We start from the raw sequence: 21,915 nt of genomic DNA, 5'->3' as shown, positions 1-21,915 counted from the left end.
TGTGGTTCTGTTTTTTAATGGAAACAAATGACTTAATTGCATTTTAGGAATACACATACCAATCACCCATTTTGAGGTGTGTATATATTCTTGAATTTTATTCTTCATAATTCTCAATGCACACTGCCTCCCCAACCAATTTGAAAATCAATAGTAATATAAGTTTGAGAATTAACGACAGATGCCCTGCGTGCTACCTGTTTTACTGTTTTTATATGTTGTCCAAGCCATACAGCATACAGAGTTTTTCAGATCATTTCTCTTTGTCCATCGTTTCTGTCTCCATTTGAATAGGAGTTTACAGAGTTTCGAAAAGAACGAGGTAACATGCTTCTCTCTCGCAAGAACCAGCTCTTGCTGGAGTTCAGTTTCTGGAATGAACCTAACCCAAGAGAAGGCCCTAATATTTATGAACTGAGGTCCTACCAGTTGAGAGTGAGTGTTTTCCAATAAAAATCCCTTCTTACGTGCTAACCACATTTAATAAGCGTATTAGAATAATGATTAAGTTTAAGCTCAGAGACCGGAAGCATTTCAGAATGCGCTTGTATATACATATCTCTAGTTAAAGGAACACTCCATTAAAAAAAAAAATAATAATAATTAAACTAAATATAAAACAATGTAGTAAATATACCCATAAAGAAAAGTATGCATGTAATTTGTTTGGAGTGTTTGTTTAAGACTGTACATTGTACTCCAATATCCAGAAATGTTGGTCATAAGGTTTATAAAAATAAATATAATTACCATAGACTTCTTTCTCATAAGCCATGTATTTACTTGATTTATTTTTTTATGCTAATTGCATATAAAGCCATATGCATAGAAGCAGGGCTAGTTTAAATATGGAAAATACATTGATGCACTCATACTTATAATAACACAATTAAAATAGTTACAAAAAAACACACACACCAGAGATAGAGCCTAACACCAGTTTTACATTATAACAGTAAACAAATCACCCCCCCCTGTCTGTTCAACTGTGGTCACATTTTAATGGGACATTCCTAGTACTTTTTGCAGTGTTTGTTGTCTAGAGTGCCCTGTTGCCATCTTCTGTTTTGTATTGATTCTTTTACCAATAATTTGATATAAAGAGGTTCTTCCTGGCATCTTAGGACCACTGCATATTTACATTACCAGTTTCTTCCAACCTGGACGATATCGAGAACTCCCAGCATTGTGTCAATTAATGTCATACCAGTTGGGGAATTATGATAATGCAAAAGTGTAAAATCAACACTATATTCAATTACACCAGGGATGCTGCCAAGCCATTCTAGGCAACATAACCACAGCAGCAAACTGTAGTGGTTACAGGAATTGGATTGTTTTTAAATCATACCTCCCAAGATTGGGCAGTATCAAATAAAAAAATAAAAAAAAGACGTAAGTTGGCGGGCAGGCAATTAGAGAGTGTCACTGATTATGTCAGAAGGGGCTGGGCAATTTGAAAAAGGGGGTGGACATGTCAGGCGAGCCCCAAACAGTGATGCCCATGCACAGTGATATATTTTTGTATTTATTTTTTCAGTGCATCACTTTATCATGTGAATGGTGTGCTAGCTTTCTGCTGACATTTCCTTTTCCCCAAATTTTAAAAAGCACCCACCAAAACCAGGATAGTTGTGCAATATGCATTAAAAAAAAAACAAGTTTAGGCACTAAATATCAAACCATAGTGGACTGAATTCCAAATTGAGAAATGTAGGAAGAAATAGCCGAATTTTAAGCTGTCGCTAAGTTGAAGACATTTTCCAATTGAACCATTTTACAAAAGAATGTGCTCTTTGCTTTACAGTGCAGTATAATTTTATGTATTATGAATAAACCCTTAGTGCTCTCAGAAAAATAAAATATAGCTAATCAGTTTAAAAAGATTGACTTAAGGATAATATTGGAATATTTAAAGGTACTTTTTTTCTGCTGCTTTAGCAACAAATACATTCAACATAACTCCTCCTTTCAACTCCTGATATAATTACAAAGCTATTTGTGATGAGGTTTCGGTTAATGAAAAGTAATAGGGCGATTTTATCTAATAAACCCAAAGAATATCGACAAGAAAAATACATAAAAAACACAAACAAATATATGTTTTGAGGAATCCTTGTTCTATCTACTACATTGATTTTCAAAAGGGTAAACAGCATTCCATTTAATTTCCATTTCCTTGCATTACTTTACTAGGGGTGAGTGTGCTGGTTGTTTATATTTAGATTTTTTTTTCTAATGTTTAGTTTTTGAAACCGTGATATGCATCTGTGTAGGTTAAAGAAATGCTATAGTGTCTCACTGCTCACCAGTGGCAAGTGTAAATGTTGAGCCCTGATATAAGCAGTCTGAGTCAGTGGAACCATAAATTGAGGAGTGAGAATCAAAAGGTTTTGAAAGTGTACCAATTCCACCGCCCTGTTTAGCACTATGCATGGATACATTGGATGTCAACATTTAATTTATGAGTGACTGCTTTCAGATGTATATATTTGTAACTTTTTTTTCTATTGTAAATTATGATTAATGCTTGCTGTTTGAGCAACAGACGATGGTTAAGATGAAAACCTAGATGACCAAAGCCAGTAATCACCGGCTTTAGCTACACCATGTACTCAGAGTGATGCTCACAATTATTACAATTTAATTAGAGGCATCTTAAAACCTGCTAGAGGGCTGCATAAAATAATCTGTTGAATAAAACCCGAGTCACAGAAATGAATTGCTTTAAAATAGACACTAATACAGGAATTAGTCAAGAGGGCAAGCATCCTTTCCATAAAGCTTCTTATTAGTGCTGTCCTCGAAATACCTTTCTATTGTGCCACATGGGACATGCTTTTTTTCTTTTCCAGCCTGGAACCATGATTGAATGGGGGAACCACTGGTAAGAATATCACCCACCATTAGAGTTGTAATGATAATGGAGTTAATAAAGGCTTAATTATTAATTTCTTAATAATAATTGATTTAGCAGATTGTATTTTGTTAAATTAACGTAATGCCGAAACATGTGTGTGTTGCTTTCGTTTGTTTTCTTCCCTCTTTCTTACTAATGCGAAATTATTTCTCTAACACCCATCTATGCAATTTGCAACACATTCAAGTAATCTAGTAATATTTGCATTAGTCAGATTTCTATTAATTGCCCTTTTTTTCATTTGTTGGTACATACCGTATTTGCATTTTTTTTTAAGTTCTCCCGTATGAATGCATTTGAAGTCAGCATTTGCTGTACAAACTATATTTTATTTTATGAAAATGTTAACGTCACTGTGGAGGCCAAAATCCCCATTATGCACAGTATGCACTTTTTGTATTTGTGCCAGATAAACTGAACTTTTATTTATCAATGTATTAATGAGAAGGTTCTAACCGCAGAGCTTCCATGGTTAATACATTAACCAAGGAAGCTCCGTTTATTTTCCATCAAGTGTTTCGCTAATATGCTAAGAGAACTTGGTTACTGCAATTTACATATCCCAGAGTTGTTCCTTCACTTTGTTGATCGTGTGGCCTCTGTAACACTTTAAGATCTCCTAATATGGCAAAGGAGCATGTGCATAAGTTCCTAATGAATGATAACATGCCATATAATGAATTGGCATATACGTTTTGAAACCGTTGGAAAATCAAAGTAGTTAAATGTTCTGCAGAATTTGTATAGGATTCTGGCTACCTGCCTGTCTCAAGTGGTCGGTAACCTCTATATACTGTTAAATAGAATGTGAAATGTAAAATACCATAGCGGTTTCATACTATGCGTACAGATGTTTTATTACTGTTTATAGTGTAGATCAAAGAAATCATTGTGGAAAGCAATTCCATATATAATTAGTGGCTTACTTTATTTATTGAGTTTTACACACTTTTAATCATTATTCGATCTATTGCAGTAGGTAGACCCCTCTTAGATCAGGCATAGACTGTACCAATGAGGAGCCTCTTATGTTTCTTGTTTGTCTATATCCCTTGTTTTCAGGCTATTAATAGTCCCGTTCACAATTATGTGAACCACGTTGTGTGTGCAGTGATCATACAAGTTGCTGCCAGCACACAACCATGGCCACAGGTTGGACATTCTGCAGAGCTAGGGGATAGATATCTGTCCAAGCTGCACCTATGATGGGTGGGTGCATGCAACACACAAGTTCAAAAGCAAATTGATATAATGTTGTTGTGGAGCTTAGAGTAACCCTTTAAAGGCCAGGATTATGTCCTTTTGTATTGATATACCATATTTAGACCTTGACAATATGTTTTTTACACTCACTGCTGTAACTGACACTTTTGTTTAAATTCCAATTTAAGTTAATCCTCATCCCTTTTTACTAGGTATTCTACTGGTAGCAATTTGGTATTCTATATTATTGCTAACACAGCATTTGCTGCACTAAATTCCAGTTTTACAGTGTATGCTCACATTAGTAAAGAAACGTTCACAATATGTTGCTAATGGCCCTTTGACTAGCCTCATCTTGAAGGGATTAATCTAAGCACCATGACAACTACAGCTTGTTATGGGTTACGTTCTGGTACTGGATAGTTAGTCTGAAAGTAAAGAAAGCTCAATGGACTTCTCAAGGTAAGATTATATGGACAGCCCCACCATAACCTCTACAATAAGTTATAATATGCTTTGAGTGTCTCTTTAACCCCTTAAGGACACATGACATGTGTGACATGTCATGATTCCCTTTTATTCCAGAAGTTTGGTCCTTAAGGGGTTAAAGGAAAACTCTAAGCGACCTAGCCACAACATGCTGTAACTGTTATGATGCCAGGAGTCCACTAGTGTTGTCTCATGGTAAGCTGTCAAATCGGTTCTGAATGCTTTTACACATACCTAGCTTTCTGGTCCTTCCAGACTGCATGGATTTACCAAAGGGGAGATTCATACTTCATTATTAGCATACAAACATTAGACATTATTCACTGACAGGTAGTGTCATTTGATAATCATGCTGGACTATGGGCACTAAACAAAGCCACGTAAGTGTCAAACTGTTTGTATATGATTTGAGAGCTTGCCAGAAGGAGTCCTTCCATTATAACAATGCTTTCAATCATTTACCCTTTTTAAAAGGGCAGATTACATTGTAGTTAGATCCACATTCTCTATATGTACACGTTTATTTCAGAAAATATCCTGTGCTTTATGAAAGGCTCAATTCAGTGAATATAATCTAGGAAAAAATTCAGTCATACTTCATTGAAGAAAATCTTTTACCGTAGGATTTTGGATATTAACATTCTTTAACATATCCAATTTTTGTGTGTATTATAACAGTTTATTGTACCACTAACCAAATAGCATGGACCTTGTTGACTGGCTTTTTATTTATTTTGTTGTGTGAATGTCTTGCCCAAATCAACTCCAACTCTACTGAGGTCAAACAGAAAGTAATTAAAAAGCAAGAGATATTATTTTAGATCTTAAAAGGCAGGATTGTGCCTTCATGCAGTTTCAAAACTAGTTGTAGGTATAACTGCATGCTATACTTTTCTAGATTTCACTTCATCAGTTTGATATGGCTTTTTCTTTTTTTCCCGTGACCTAGGGCCCGTGCCATAAGGTATCGACAGGACGGTAGTGAAGCAGTGGCTGGATTCTTTTCACAGATTGGCCAACTGTATATGGTTCATCATCTGTGGGGTAATTATTGAAAATTGTGATTGATTTTTTTTTTCTCCATTTTTCTTCATCACTAATTTCTGTATTTGTGGTGTAATTACATCATATCAAAGCAGTAAGGCCAGTTTTGACAATGTTCAGTAAACCTGGTGCACTGTAGTCAGTGGCCATCTCCACATAATGAAAAAATAACCATGGTTTATTCACAAAGTGCAAAATACAGCAACATTTTGATTCTCAGCGATTTCAGGCACAGTTTCAGAGTATCCGTCTCAAAGTCTAATCCCTCTTCACACACTGAAACATTACATAAAAATTGAATTTCCTGTAGGTCACCCTTGCCCCATACTTGCACATGTGCTGTCTTCCCTCCATAAAAATAAATGGGAACCACTTGTGTATGTGCAGTACAGCTTTTCATTGAATTAAGTTAAAGTGGCACTGCAGAATTTGCAAAGACTCCCAACGGTGACATCACTGCTGGTGGGGGCAGGCATAGGTTAGATTTACTTTCCTGAAATTGTCCATCGTGGGTGCCGCCAACTCACCCAGTGGGTCCTCTTCACGCGCTATGAGCCAACATCACTGCTAAATGTTGTGAGTACAGTATTAAAGTCTATGGAGGATTCTGTGTGACCACAGGATCCTCCATAGACAAAGCCAATAATCCCCTGCAGCCATTACTGGTGACATTTGGGAGATTTTGGAAGACACTTCTAGAAGGTGGTAACTCCGGCCAATGTGCCTATAAGTTTCATGCGTAGGAAATATACAGAGACAAAGTAATCCCTACTGTATCTGTGTATCTCTTTCAGTGTAATTTCAACATCGTCAATATGAGTATTTCATAAAGATTCTAATACTCCTTTCCCGGGAAGGGGCGGGAGTTTGCTTTGGTGCTTGTATTTCATATGGACAAATTACTTTATTACAGGAAACCAGCAGATGTACACACATTAAAGCTATCTGCCTAAATTTAAATTCACATCATAAGAGTAGGTGGATACGGGTGGATAAAATTTAATTTCTCTCCTGCTTTATTAACGTGCAAAGTATACATAATTAAGTATGATGATTGTCTACCATGTTGATGGTAGTGAAATGTCCCTTTTAAGTAGAACAAAAAAATAAGCTTAACTTATTTAACAATGATCAACTGTAGTAAAAAAACAAAAAAAAAACAAATGGGTTCTGTAATTCATACAGTGGTATATGGCGCATTTATTGGTGATTAACTGGCAACATTTTGACCAACTTTTACCATAGTAACTGAAGTCGGATGACCAAATGTCGTACTGCTATTGACATGAGCAATATGAGCAACATCGTGCTGCCTGTGGATCCTCACTTTTGTGAAACCGCTCAAATGAATTAATACAGAACCAGAGGATGGCGTTAGGGGCATTCTAAAGCAGTGAATATAGGAACCCTTTAATTTTTACATCCCACACTAAATGTTTTTCAAGTAGATTGGTAAATATGTAATGCGATGGAACATTTACTCATATTTATTAAACTCTTATTTCAATAGCTTACACTGATTTACAGAGCAGAGACGATATCAGGAATTCTGCCTGGCAGAAAGACGGCTGGGATGAATGTGTCTACTATACAGGTAATAGAGTTTTTATATGCCCTTGTCTGATTTTAGAGAAAGGCCTTTATGTACACTATGGGTGTTTTTGTAACAACTACACACCAGTTCAAATTTAGTTCAAATCAGTTGCTGCTGGCATGATATAATTTAAAAGAAATGTAAAACCTGCTGTGACAACTTAAAAGGACACTCCGCCCAAATACAAATATTACAAATATTTACTATTTAGTAGATATGTCCTAAATGCAAACATTTATACATTTACATATGCATTTTATCATTGGGTGTGTATCTAAAAAAAAAAAAAAAAAAAAAAAAAAACATGCAAAAGCTGTAGATCTCTGTCTGCAGCTTTTGCAAGTCCTACCCTTTTTGCCCAGACTTCCTGTGGCTGCCTTATTAAAGACTTCACAATGCAGATCAATGAGAAGTCTTTGCAAGGCATCTGCTCTGGGCAATTGCTGCCTCAGGAAGTAACAGGACCGTGTGTAATTGACAGCCTGGTGGATGTAGCAAGGTTAATCTATAAAAGTGGCAATTTGCATTGAAAGCTGCACTTTTTATAAAATTATAAGACACACTCTCACATAAAGCACATCAGTAAGCTAAAGTTAGGAGTATTCCTTTAATAGTTCTTTACTTTTGATTTTTCATCCTCATGCAATCCCTTTCTTACCATTTGGGATTTGTTTAATGCCACCATTAGTGGTTTCTTTGTTGAAATTAGTGTAGAACCCATAGATATTGAGGTACTGTGACGTAGTGGTGGGCTTAACACAATATGGCCATATGGTGTAACTGAATCTCCATAAATGTTTGCTAATATAGGTGATTTGTAGCCTTGTAAAATTTAAAGCTGTATTTTTCTTGTGTGTGCGTCTCTAAATCTATACATTGGCTAGCAAAATAAGCCTCCCCTGTTGACCCCCATTTGGATAGGGTCCAGTTATCCCAATTTTAGAGGAAAAAGGGAGATGTTGATACCGGAGAAACTGACGGAAGCCAAGCACAGAGAGATGGACACAGGTTTCTTCAGGAAGGAAGAGATTCTTTATTGGATCACCGATCGGGACTCAGAGGGACTAGCGTCACCAAAATACAGCAAATTCTGAGCCCCGGACAATAGTGCAGGCTCCTTATATAGGCATATAACTCCTCCCATATTAAGCTCCACCCGCACATTCTCTTAACCAATCAATACAAATAAGAATTAACTTCCTGTTTGACCGCATGGCTTGTCCAGCACAATGGAGGAGGGGGAATACTATATCCTGTATTCTTGCACATGCTCCGTACACTACTGATCGTATCTTGCCTCGTGCAACCAACTGATCGATACGTCAGCATATGCACGTACACATGCCACGTGGTAATCTCGGCCTACTAAATTTATTTTTACCGAGATTCCACCACATTCCCCCCTTTGATGCCTCTTGATATTTTACAATTACTTGAGGCATCACATAACCTTAGTTTGCTTACACCGCAAGTTACCTTGAACCAGACCAGACTTATCTTATGATGTGAATCTTCAACATTCATCTTCTTGCATTGGTTCTCCCTGATCTAGAGCCTTATATTTATATATCGCCATTATCTGTGCAGCAGCCTTCCTCTCTGCTATACTTCCTATCAGGCTTTGCACAGACCTAACTACTAAGGGTATAAGACACGGCAGGAGTAGACACAACAGTAAAATCAGTAGGACTCCACCTACCACTGCCTTAAGCCCTCCAAACCACTCATACCAGCTACCAAACCAACTACTTGGATTGTACCCTTTCCATACCTGAGTAGGCACATGCGCTAGTTTAACCATATGGCTAGTAAGCTCAGCTATTGCTTGCCCTTCATCATCTATTTGAAGACAGCAATTGCTTAGGTTAAACTTCCCACATACACCTCCCTCTACTGCCAAAAGGTAATCCAAGGCTAATCTATTCTGGTATACTGCTGTCCTCATCCTGGTATTATGTTTCACTAGAAGATTGAGCGCTTGTGATGTCTCATTTGTGATAATCTCAACCACCGCCTGTAATCTTATAATACGGTTGAGCATATAAATAGGGGTTCTATAACCAAAGGTACCATCCTCAGCCCACGTGGCTGGCCCATAATAATCTATGATACGCTGGGGAGGCCATTCATTATCTTCCCAGGTACCTATCTCTAAGGGCCCCCTTTTCTTCCTATGATTCACATCATACACTTTAACACCTAAAGTCTCACCTGTTTCAATCGGTAACAAGAAGAAGGATGGTTTGAGCATACCCAACACACATGCCCCTTCCCAGTCCTGTGGCAGCTCCGAATAGGCTTTCTTACCACAGATCCAGTACAAATTTGCTGGGGCTCTCCAGGTAGATGTGATGGATAAATCAAACCACACATCCTTTAAATTGGCGTATCTAGCAAACGGGTTAGATGGTTCTGAGACATTTGAAGCCGACCACCAAGTTGTATTCTTTGTATCATCATCATAAGCTTTTTGCCCTAGACAAGTTAATTCTCCTACAGAAGTATTATACATTATTCCTTTCCTTGCTATGCAAACATAACCTATGATGGAGGTCTTTAATCTCCACTCAGATTTACCTCTAACACTCAAATGATAATCGGCTGGTGCAGATATTAGTTGGTCAACTGCCTCAGAACCGGACATTACCTCCTTTGCTTCCCAAGGCCATTGGTCTCCCATGTTAGTACCTCCACACACATAGCAGTTGGTAACATTAAGACTACCGGCAATACTTTCAGCTAGGTCAATGAACAGGTTCTTAGCGCTATGGGGGATCTTATTATCTATACTCATCTCTTCATAAAAGGAGTGGTATACTTGATGAGTCTGGGAGGATACCGTATCAGTCTCTATCCCTATAAACAATAATGTCCCAGGATCTAAACCCGTCCCGTATATCTGAAACCCAAATAAATTGCCATACTTATCTAGGAACTTGTCGGGGTTATTAATAAGTATATGGACTGGGTTGCATTCCATAGATTTACAATAAGGGCTAGTCGGCAACTTAGTCACTATTATGTCTTTATCTACTGTCTGTCCCCAAGTCGCCCACCCCACACAAGACCAATATGGGCAAAAGTTATAGTCTTTATTTGGGCATCTAGGACTCACATATTTATTTTTACTACTGGGACAAATATATTTATCGTTAGATCCATACGTCCTCTCCCATCTAAGATCCCCACATACATTCCACGGCTTTCTACCACTTGATATCGCCTTACATGCATCAAATAGCAGAACACCCGAAGAATATACGGATTCTAACACCGTCTTATTAATTAGGGTCCCCTGAGGATCTCCATTCCTGAGAGTCAACCAAATGGTACGAGGCTGATACTCCGGACTGAAGCACTTAGGTTCTCCTACTCCTAAATGGCACACACTATAGTCTATATTTAAGTATCTACATCTTGATACATCTCCTTTACATTCGTATTGTGAATGCCAAATTAGGGTTTGGGAAATATGGTTACCTGTTCTCGTAGTCTTAATGCATACCTCACAGCTAGGAGTGTCGGTACCTCCACCTTCCTGAATATAAAAACACATGTAAATAAACACAATCAAAAGCACATCTTTCGCCGTCATCCTCAGTCTTCGTCCGTGCGATGGAACCTCAGCTTCCAGGATGTGAGGGCTGCAGGGAATGGAGTTCTGCTCGTCTTCACAGGTGTCCCTTCGGGACTTTCCTGGCTTATACACTATGTGATGGTAAGAGGACAGGCTTTATTATGGCCTTCTCACTTACACCTGTAACAATAAAATTTGTAATCCACAATAATTCCTCGTTACTCCGACTGAGTAGTGCGTTTCAACCGGATCTTGCAGGGATTCTCTGGATCTGCTGTAACTTGCCAAGAATCGACTGCTGCTGGTTTAACCCTGGAGTGATGTATCCACGGAGTCACTTCTGCTACTTTTATCGCTGTAGGGGTAGACAAAAGAACAACATAAGGACCTCTCCACTTGGGCCCTAACGATACATTATTCCACTCTTTAATCCACACTTGGTCTCCTGGATGATAATTATGAACAGGGGGATAAATATTCACAGGTAATCTATCTTGTACCCATTTCTGTACCTCCTCCATAGTCTTACCCAACTCTACAACCTGCTGCCGGGTAATTCCTTCTCCCAACTGACTCAAATCCCCCCTTAAGTTACCAAGTACGGGAGGTGGTCGCCCATACATAATTTCAAAAGGAGAGAGGCCCATCCTTCTGGTAGGGGTACTGCGGATTCGCAATAGAGCTATAGGTAAGAGAACGTTCCACTTAAGTTGGGTTTCCTGACACATTTTAGCCAACTGGTTCTTAATAGTTCTATTCATTCTCTCTACCTTACCAGAACTCTGGGGTCTATATGCAGTATGAAGCCTCCACTTTATACCAAGCATATGAGTCAGTTGTTGTAGGCACTGGTGAACAAAAGCTGGACCATTGTCCGATCCTATAGAACAGGGTAGTCCATATCGGGGTATTATTTCTCGTAGCAGGAATCTCACAACTTCTCCTGCTTTCTCTGTACGAGTAGGACATGCTTCTACCCAACCTGAATAGGTGCACACAATTACCAGCAGGTAACGATGTCCACCCGATTTAGGCATCACTGTAAAGTCTATTTGTAGATCGGACATGGGGAGTCCCCCCATAAACTGGACTCCTGGTGGCTTTACTGGTCCTTGTCTTGCATTATTCTTAGCACACGTTACACATCTGCGTACAATGGCCTGAGTCAAGTTGGACAATCTTGGTATGTAGAAATGTTTCCGGAGAGATTCTTCAGTACTGTCTCTCCCAGAATGTGTCCCGTTATGATAATTTTGGACAATTTCTACCGCTAGTGATGCTGGTATGACTATTCTCCCATCTTCTAGCTGATACCACTTGTTCTCCAAATACTTTCCCGGTTCAGTCTTTAACCACTCCTCTTCTTGAGTTGTATAAACTGGAGTCCATTGAGACAGTGGGGTTGGTATTAGAGCAGCTATATGCCCCACATACTCCTGTCTTCCTGATTCAGCAGCACGCTTAGCTGCACTATCTGCCATCCGATTTCCCTTAGTTACATCACCATCTCCTCTCAGATGCGCTCGACAATGTATAATACCGACTTCTTTCGGCTCCCACACTGCTTCCAATAGCTGTAGGATTTCAGCTGCGTACTTGATTTCTTTGCCTTCTGAATTCAGTAGTCCTCTTTCTTTATACAGAGCTCCGTGGGCATGAGTGGTTAAAAACGCATACTTAGAGTCCGTATAGATATTTACTCTTAAACCTTCAGCCAATTGTAACGCTCGTGTTAGTGCTATTAATTCTGCCTTTTGTGCTGATGTTCCTTTCGCCAGTGGCCGGGCTTCTATCACCTTGTCTATTGTTGTTACTGCATATCCTGCATAGCGGATCCCTTCTTTCACATAACTACTGCCGTCGGTATAATATTGAACATCGGGGTTCTGGATGGGAAAATCACGAAGATCTGGTCTACTTGAGAATACTTCATCCATTACTTCCAAACAATCATGTTGACTTTCAGTAGGTTGTGGCAAAAGGGTAGCTGGATTTAAGGTGTTTACAGTCTCTAAATGCACTCTTGGGTTTTCACACAACATTGCTTGATACTTGGTCATACGGCTGTTACTAAACCAATGATTTCCTTTATAATCCAACAACGTCTGTACTGCATGTGGGACTCGTACATAAAGTTCTTGACCCAGAGTGAGTTTATCGGCTTCAGCTACTAGCAGGGCGGCTGCAGCTACGGCTCTTAGACAAGGTGGAAGTCCGCTGGCCACTGCATCCAGTTGCTTAGACATGTAGGCAACAGGTCTTTGCCATGATCCCAAGTACTGTGTCAATACTCCCACAGCCATTCTTCTTTGCTCGTGTACATATAAGTAGAATGGTCGTGTGTGATCAGGTAGACCTAATGCTGGGGCACTCATCAAAGCCTTCTTCACATCTTCAAATGCCGTTTGCTGTTCTTGGGTCCATAAGAAGGGGTCGTGCTCTGTACCTTTGATGGCTGCGTACAGAGGTTTTGCTAGTATCGCATAGCTGGGAATCCATATCCTACAGAAGCCTGCTGCCCCCAAGAATTCTCGCACTTGTCTTCTATTCTTGGGTATTGGTATTTGGCAGACAGCTTCTTTTCTCTCTGGCCCCATAATCCTTTGACCTTCAGAGATATGGAATCCCAGATACTTGACAGTTGGCAAACACAACTGAGCCTTCTTTCTAGACACCTTGTATCCTGCCTTCCAGAGAATATGTAGTAGATCGTGCGTTGCTTGCTGACATTTTTCTTTTGTAACTGCTGCTATCAACAAGTCATCTACATATTGTAACAATACACATTCTCCTGGGATAGACTCGAAATCCAATAAATCTTGACTTAGGGCTGAACCAAATAGGGTAGGTGAATTTTTAAACCCTTGGGGCAGTCTTGTCCAAGTCATTTGGCGTTTTGAGCCCGTTACAGCGTTCTCCCATTGGAAAGCGAAAATACATTGACTTTCTGCGGCAATTCGGAGGCAAAAGAAGGCATCTTTGAGATCTAAGACTGTGAAGTAAGTAGCCCCGCCCGGAATTAAAGCAAGCAGGTTATATGGATTGGGTACAACTGGATGTATACTAACAACCGCATCATTGACTGCTCTTAAGTCCTGTACAGGTCGATACTCATCTGTACCGGGCTTTTGAACAGGCAGCAATGGGGTGTTCCAGGGGGAAGTACAGAATTTTAGGATACCATACCGTATGAACTTATCCAGATAGGATTGGATGTTCTTCTTAGCCTTCTGTGGGATGTGGTATTGTCTTAGGCTCACTGGATAAACCCCAAGTTTCAGTTCAATTTTTATAGGTGGAATATTGCGGGCCAGTCCTGGTGGGTTGTTCTCTGCCCAAACTCCTGGTATGTTAAACAATGTCTCATCACTCCTAGGGTTTTGGCTAGTCAACACTGTATAAAGTCGCCACTCTTCTTCCTTTGGTACGGATAAAGTCATAATACCTGAAGGTCCATTAAACTTCAAAGATGTTGTTCCATTTGGTAGGAACGTAATCTGCGCTTGTAATTTTGATAGCATATCACGTCCCAGCAATTGGACTGGACATTCAGGCATATAAAGGAATTGGTGTTTTACTACGTGGCCTCCCAATGTACAGAGTCGACTTTTAAGAACCGGTCTTTCAGCACTTCTTCCAGTTGCTCCTATCACAGTAATAGTCCTTCCAGATGGAGGAGCAACTAGATTAGTCACCACTGAATGTTCAGCACCAGTGTCGATCATGAACGCACTCCTTTTCCCCCCTATTGATACATCGACCATAGGCTCCGCTCGACCAAGGGGGATGGAGCCCGGTCGGTATCAATAGTCCTCCATGACCGTGTCAGCCAATCCTACGAAGTCCCTACCTTCTCTATCGCGGGACCTTTGCGCTGCTGGAATATATCTATCTTCCCTAACACTTCCTCTGTTCCCATTACTCCCTCTATAACCATTACTCCCTCCGGGGCCTCCTCTACCTCTCGCTCTGCCTCTAAAATTTCCATAACCTGTCCTAGGTCTGTCTTTCTCAGACTGTTCTCTTCGCGGACACTCATTTTTTCCAATGCCCTTCTTCCCTACAGTAAGCGCACTGATTTCTACTTAGAGGTTCCTCATTCCACTTACTATCGCCTCTATCTGGGCCCCGTCTATCTACGCCTGCGATCGCTACCGCTAGCATATCAGCCTTTTTACGCATCTTGCGCTCCTCCTCTTTCTTACTTTCTGTATCCCTGTTCATATAGACCTTATTTGCTACCTCCATTAGTTGGGTGATGGACATACCTGCAAACCCTTCTAACTTTTGTAGCTTGCGCTTAATATCTCCGTATGCTTGGCTGACAAAGGCGGAGTTAACCATTCGGGAATTGTCTGCGTCTTCCGGATTAAAGGGGGTATACAAGCGGTATGCCTCCAATAATCGGTCATAAAAGACACTGGGTGCTTCATCGCTTTTCTGAATCACCTCAACTGTCTTCGACATGTTAATGGCTTTCTTTCCTCCTGCTTTCATGCCAGCAATTATAGCGTCTCTATAGGCTCTGAGTTGAACCATATCAGCACCATTTACGTTCCAATCGGGATCGGTATTGGGATAGTGTGTTGCGGCCCATGCTGCTGGATTAGCTTGGTTCAAAGCACGGGCTCTATCTTCTAATGCTTTAATGGCTGCTTGATTTATTCTTGTCCTTTCCTCATTGTTAAATAAAGTCATTAGTAACTGCTGGCAATCAGCCCATGTCGGATTATGCGTCTGTACTATTGAGGTGAACAGATCAGTCATGGCTTGTGGTTTCTCAGTATACGAGGAATTATGGGTCTTCCAGTTTAAAAGGTCGGTAGTGGTAAATGGGACATATACGAAGACTGGGTCAGCGTGTGCCATTTGACCTGCGGCATCAATATAAGCTGACCCGGGATTTAGGCGAAGAGGCATCTGATAATGCTTTAATTGTTGGGCACCAGTCAACTGTCGGGTTTGGATGGGGCTACGTAGGGAGGCGTCAGTCATGGGTTCCGGTCGGGGAGAGATAGGGTATGGGGATGTGGGAGGTTGGTTTTGGGAAAAGGTGGTAAATAGAACACTTCGAGCCGAGCTAGATGAAGCTTGACCGGAAGTCTGAAGTGGCGCCAAATCAGGATATTCGTTTCTAATGGGGGTGGGTTCTGGTTCCGGAAGGGGAGATTTAGTACGAGGGGGGGTGGATCCTGTACTGGAGGAGGAAGCGGAAGTGGATGAGGGTAATGAGGGGAGGGGTGCAGGACTTCCTGCGTTTGCGTCACTTCCTCTTAACGGAAAGTAAGGGGGCGGCAAAGGGATCTCGGACTCAGGGGGCGTGTCCAAAATGGGCCTAACACCAGTCCTAGTGGACGAACAAGTCCTAGCTACCATGAGGCGACACTGCTCCTCGTGGCATGTCTGGAGCCATTTTGGCGAGTCATTTACGGCCTGTCTCCAACAGTCAATATAAGGAAACTGGCCGTAAAGTTCAGGCCTACCTGATACAGCCACGTGTAAGCGCTGTACCAGAGTTAGATCCAAACTGCCACGTGGCGGCCATGCCGCAACCAAAGTAGGCCACTCCCTAGTGCACAAAGTAACTAAACGCACAGAAGACATCTTAACCCCAAAATCACAGGTTTTGAATCCCTTTTTAAAATTCTTAACCATACATCCTAAGGGATCCGGAATCGTTGACTGCGACGCACCCATTTTTAACAATGGAACGTCGTCGACAACGATTACTATACACGCGTACTATTCAACAGTCACACCCGTTTCCTTTGGCAACAGCACCACGTGGTACGGTTACCAAGTGAAACGTACACAATAACACAATAAACACTCAGGGAATTCCCGTACACACACAGCTGTTACACCAGTCACTATATAATCAATATTATGCCCTTTGGCGTAACTATACAGTCACCCACGCTATAATTCTCTATATATGAATTACCCGTCTATAACACACCCCAGTAACATCGTCTTTTACAAATAGCGGTTACAGTACGGTTAGCATAGGTCAAAGCACAAGTTAAGGTCACAATACAATTATTAGTGGTTATGGTGTTAAACATGCAATGGACGACAATGATTAGTACTTATTATGCAATGTCAGTAAATATACAGGGTTATGGTACCGTGCACTATAATACAGCAACACACTATTAACACTCTCGCTAGACGGCTGAGCTCGCGCTATCTAACAAGATATACACTTTACTAAACAATCGCTAACACATTTACAATTCCCAACTAAACTATTGGCCAGTACCTTGAATGGACTACCTAAAAACAATCTACATACGTTTTGGTTAGCCACACTGCCCAATCACCACATATATAGCGAGCTAGAGGACCGAATTTACACAGACGCCTCTTAGTCGCACTATACAACGAGCTAGAGGACCGAATTTACACAGACGCCTCTTAGTCGTACTATCAAAAGTCTAGTGGGTTCCAAATTTACACGCCTTCCCACTTAGCCCAGATAGGATGAGAACTAGCGAACCGAATTTACACAGACGCCGCTTAGTCTCCCGGTCCCTCCGACCTAGCGAACAAAATGTACACCCTAGAACGCTAGTCTAGACAAGACACCGGTGTCCGGCTAGGGCTTATTTTACACCAGAGCGCCCTGCCTGACTAACAGAATCAAACGGTCTGACTAAAGAGCGTTCGATCGAGCGGTGCGCCTTCGCTCCTTCCCTCCGACAGAGGGGGCAGATACAGATTCAAAAACCCCTTTGGGCCTACCGCACAATCGGTATACCCCTAGCGGGTCCTGCCGTCTAAAACAGCAGTTGTCTTACCTCCTCGTTCCTGAACCTGAGTTCACACTCATCGACGGGGACACCCCAGCACTTCTCACGTAGAGGCCGATGATCTCCTGGACAACAGACCAGTGGCGCCGAGACGAAGGGAGGTCCACGCAGAAGTTCAGGGGTGCAGCCGTAGAGAACGTGGGCAAAGATAGACCGTCTCACGCCTCTGCCTCTCAGCTACCGTTGAACGATGAGCTTCCCGGCCAATGCACCAAATGATACCGGAGAAACTGACGGAAGCCAAGCACAGAGAGATGGACACAGGTTTCTTCAGGAAGGAAGAGATTCTTTATTGGATCACCGATCGGGACTCAGAGGGACTAGCGTCACCAAAATACAGCAAATTCTGAGCCCCGGACAATAGTGCAGGCTCCTTATATAGGCATATAACTCCTCCCATATTAAGCTCCACCCGCACATTCTCTTAACCAATCAATACAAATAAGAATTAACTTCCTGTTTGACCGCATGGCTTGTCCAGCACAATGGAGGAGGGGGAATACTATATCCTGTATTCTTGCACATGCTCCGTACACTACTGATCGTATCTTGCCTCGTGCAACCAACTGATCGATACGTCAGCATATGCACGTACACATGCCACGTGGTAATCTCGGCCTACTAAATTTATTTTTACCGAGATTCCACCACAATGTGACAGTTTGGGGCTCGGCTGGATCACTGGTCACGATCGCCCCCATCTTGGAGGCCACGCTGTGGTCCCTAGCAAAGCAGTCCCTGTTGCCACGGTGGTAGACTTTCTGGGACCGGGATGACCCCCACCAGTTCAGAGGGGTGGGAGAGGGGGGAAAGAGTGCAGATGTCTGCATTGAAAGTCAGGATGTGGCTTCTGGATAGCGGCCGTCCCTCTGACGCCTGACAGGATGGAAGGCCTCAGCAGGTGAGGAAAGTGTAATCCGGTGCAGGAAAGTACCGAGTCCAATACCAATCGAGTTGCCAGAGTAACAGCTTGGAGCAGAAAACTGTATTTTAGCAGAGAGAGGGCTTGTTTAACAGGTGTTTCTCAGGCGCTTGCCTTGCATGTGTCCATTCTTCTTGCCAGTCATGCTCAGCCCCAGCAAACCTTTTTTTAAACCATGAACACTGCATAGTTGTTTTAACATTATAAGTTACATGGCTTGAAGACTGTCTGTTTGTTGTTTTTTTAGCATAATGCACTAAAACAAAAAACTGTTTTGATCTTGTCTGCTAAATTGGTATAACTCCTCTAATAATTGTTTGTGTGTTAGTTCCCCTCATACAGGAGATGGAGTCCAGAATAATGATCCCTTTGAAGATCTCTCCGCTTCAGTAACATACATGGTGACCTTCTTGTGTGTCAGTGGGAAAAAAATGGCAAACCTTATTGTGGATTACTTCAGCAATGAATGTCTTTAACTTCCAAGAAATATTTGTATTTCCATAAATCGATAGTACTTTAATTCTGCTCTTAGAAATTCCTAGCTTTAAAGCATCAAGATCAGTTTTCATATCTCAATATGTGAATTTTGTTAAGTAGACATGTGCAAAAACGTTTTTCAGCTGGTACAAATGAATCAAATCCCTTTTAACCTGCGCCCAACCCATCGGGCTTTACATGTGGAGTCTTTTTCATTGAATAAGATTCAGCAGATAAATCCTGGATGGATCGATTTGTTCAGGTGCAGAGTAAGAGGCATTAAATTAATTTGTACCATCAGAACACATTTGTGCACAAGTCTAGAAATAACCACTCTTTTAATGGATTTGTATCTTCTGTGAGTACCGCTGTCACACGCATCACATCTAATATTTGCCAGTAAAGAATGCAGCATATTTTCAAATACCTTAAAGGAACGCTCCGTGCACCATAACTGCTTCAGCCTGCTACAGTAGTTATGATACCAAGAGTTCTCTGTTTCTTTTTGTAATTATGTCAAACCACTTTAGAATAGTTTAACAACTAAGCTGTGCTGAGACACGCTGCTTGGCAATGCACGTCAGCTGAGCACTCTAAGCCAATGAGCATAGTCCTGGATCAGCCAGGACCTACCGGAAAAAAAACAAATGAGGTGTGGGCAAAACGGTTTGACAAATCACACTGGGACAGCACCAGGGCATGTGTATAGTGCAACAACGTGGTCTCAAAAGCTTTGTCTAGCAAAAGGAGATGTAATAATATGTGAAAATAGAAAATAATTCTAGAATTTAATGCAATTCACTGCTTCATTTACAAGATGCATGCCATGGTGCATAAACATACCAGAAAAACTCAAAATATATTGTACGTTGCATTTTGTTTATATGAGAGGAGAAATATTTCTCAAAATCATGTTTGTAAACCTAATAATTATGTTGCATTTGGATCTGAGAAGTTTAATTAACTATGATTTAGTAAAAACATGTTTTCATTATCTGAATGCTTCTGGTTGACATAACTCCACTTCAGTTCTATCTCAATATGTTTGACCACTTAATTCAAAGCAATGTAATGCATACCCAGCTATTTTAAGAGTGGCATACATCACAGGGTGCTTTAGCATTGAAAAATCCCTAGCAATAAAGCCTATTTAGTATGAATCTCTCTGCAGTATGTTTCAGCAACATTGCAAGTTTTTTACCATTATGGATAACCTGCAACTCACCAGCCTTTAATAAACTAAAAGGCCCACAATCAGCTGGTGAAGAATCATGTGATTTATAGTTAATACACAGCAAGAAAACCATGTATTGCCTACGCCTGATGGTAGCTATCAAAAACAAATAATTAAAGGAACACACCGGGCACCATAGCATCAACTGTTGGGATTGTTAGGATGTCATAAGTACCCTGCGCCTCCCATAAGTAGTCACAGGTTTAGAACAATTTGGCTTCTTACATGGTGTCTGCAAAGCGATGCTTACCACCATCATTCCTTCCATAGGAGAGGCAGAAACTCCCTAGTTGGCTCATGAGCTAAACCTTGTGTGTAGCTCATTGTCAGAGCGTCAGGTAGAGTTTTTTTGCTCTCTGATGGAAGTAGTGAAGGCAGGATGTGGTTCCTGGCAGACTCCAGGTAAGAACCTTCTAAAATGGTTTAATTACTTACAATGGAAAGTGCAAGACTATTCCTGGCACCATACAACACACTGTAGTAGTGTCCTTCTAAAGGCAAACACTGCATCTCATTGACCTAGTTATACTGCCTGGAGTACTATCCTTCTGTTCAGTGTTAATGCTAAACAAGAATTCAAAGCACTCTCATGAGCAGTAGTGGACAGCAGTGATTGGCTGAGAGTGTCAGACAGCCCTAGCTGGTATGACTTGGCATAGATAAGGAAGAGTGTCTTAATCATACCTCCAGTGGAGGCTGGGTTGTGGGTGGCCAGGGACACTCGTTCATTGATGACCCTTAAATTGAGGGACAGTGCCAGGGGACTCCAGGCACTATAACCAGTTCAATGAGATAATGGTTTGTGTTGGCAAAACATAAATGTCCCAGTCTGTAACATATACTTTAATCTGAGTCTACAATGTCTTTATCTGATTTTCAAAGATTAGGTATGTTTCTGTCAAGTAAGTTTGGTTTCAGGTTATTTGTGTTTTTAGGAGTATAAAATTCTCTCATAATTGCTATCATTAAAAATAGATATGTCATAATAAAAATCCAGCTGCCAAGCACTTGAAATATAAACGGTAAATGCATCTTATTTTGCTTTGCCATCTGTCTTTTTATTTTAAAAGTGTTCAAAAAAAAAAAAATTAGGTCAATACTGTATGCTGTTACTACATGGAATTATTAAATTCAATGTCTTTTGCCCTATACATAAAGAAATAAAATCTCCAAGGAAACATTTGTACATGTTACATTATAATAGGTCATATTGGAATACATATATTTACATGTCGGTTTTCTGATATACTATATAAATAAATGTAATTTCATTTGAATGGGTGGTGTATTACTTTGGTGTATCATCAGTTGTTTTCTCGCCATTAATCCTTTAATAATTAGCATGTTTACAGTACTTGGGTCGGGTACAAAAAAAAGGTGTGGAGGTGGAAGACTTTTTGCTGCTCTACTCCTCCCCAGTTGACTGATTTTGGTTCTTCTGATTTCTGCTAATGCCAACTGCTTGCAGTGTTTGTGGTGGGTGGTGAATGGAAGCCCCTCTATTTATTAACTCTCATGTGGGTGGCAGCTCTGGGAGTAAATTAGTTTATTGTGGTAAGTTTGTGCAGTGGACAATAGAACACACTACACACCAAAATAATAACATTTCATCCTTTATTTCATTGAGTATAAAAAAATAAAAA

The 21,915-nt window shown here is 40.7% G+C and overlaps 1 protein-coding gene across 1 annotated transcript in view; it reads left to right on the top strand.

Annotated features, from left to right (window-relative positions):
* The window catches only part of NIPSNAP2 (nipsnap homolog 2), a 52,585-nt gene extending 31,036 nt beyond the window's left edge, over positions 1-21,549 (top strand). Inside the window, exons 6-10 of the mRNA XM_063457324.1 lie at positions 295-435; positions 2,856-2,887; positions 5,562-5,656; positions 7,167-7,250; positions 18,890-21,549. Of these exons, the coding sequence (XP_063313394.1) occupies positions 295-435; positions 2,856-2,887; positions 5,562-5,656; positions 7,167-7,250; positions 18,890-18,954 (417 nt within the window). The 3' untranslated portion in view covers positions 18,955-21,549. The remainder of the gene's footprint in view (positions 1-294; positions 436-2,855; positions 2,888-5,561; positions 5,657-7,166; positions 7,251-18,889) is intronic.
* The last annotated feature ends 366 nt before the right edge of the window (positions 21,550-21,915 follow it).

This window comes from Pelobates fuscus, chromosome 1, assembly GCF_036172605.1.
Source record: "Pelobates fuscus isolate aPelFus1 chromosome 1, aPelFus1.pri, whole genome shotgun sequence".
NCBI classification, from domain to species: Eukaryota; Metazoa; Chordata; class Amphibia; order Anura; family Pelobatidae; genus Pelobates; species Pelobates fuscus.
Note: the sequence above shows the minus strand (reverse complement) of the source record. Positions and strands in the feature narration are given on the sequence as shown.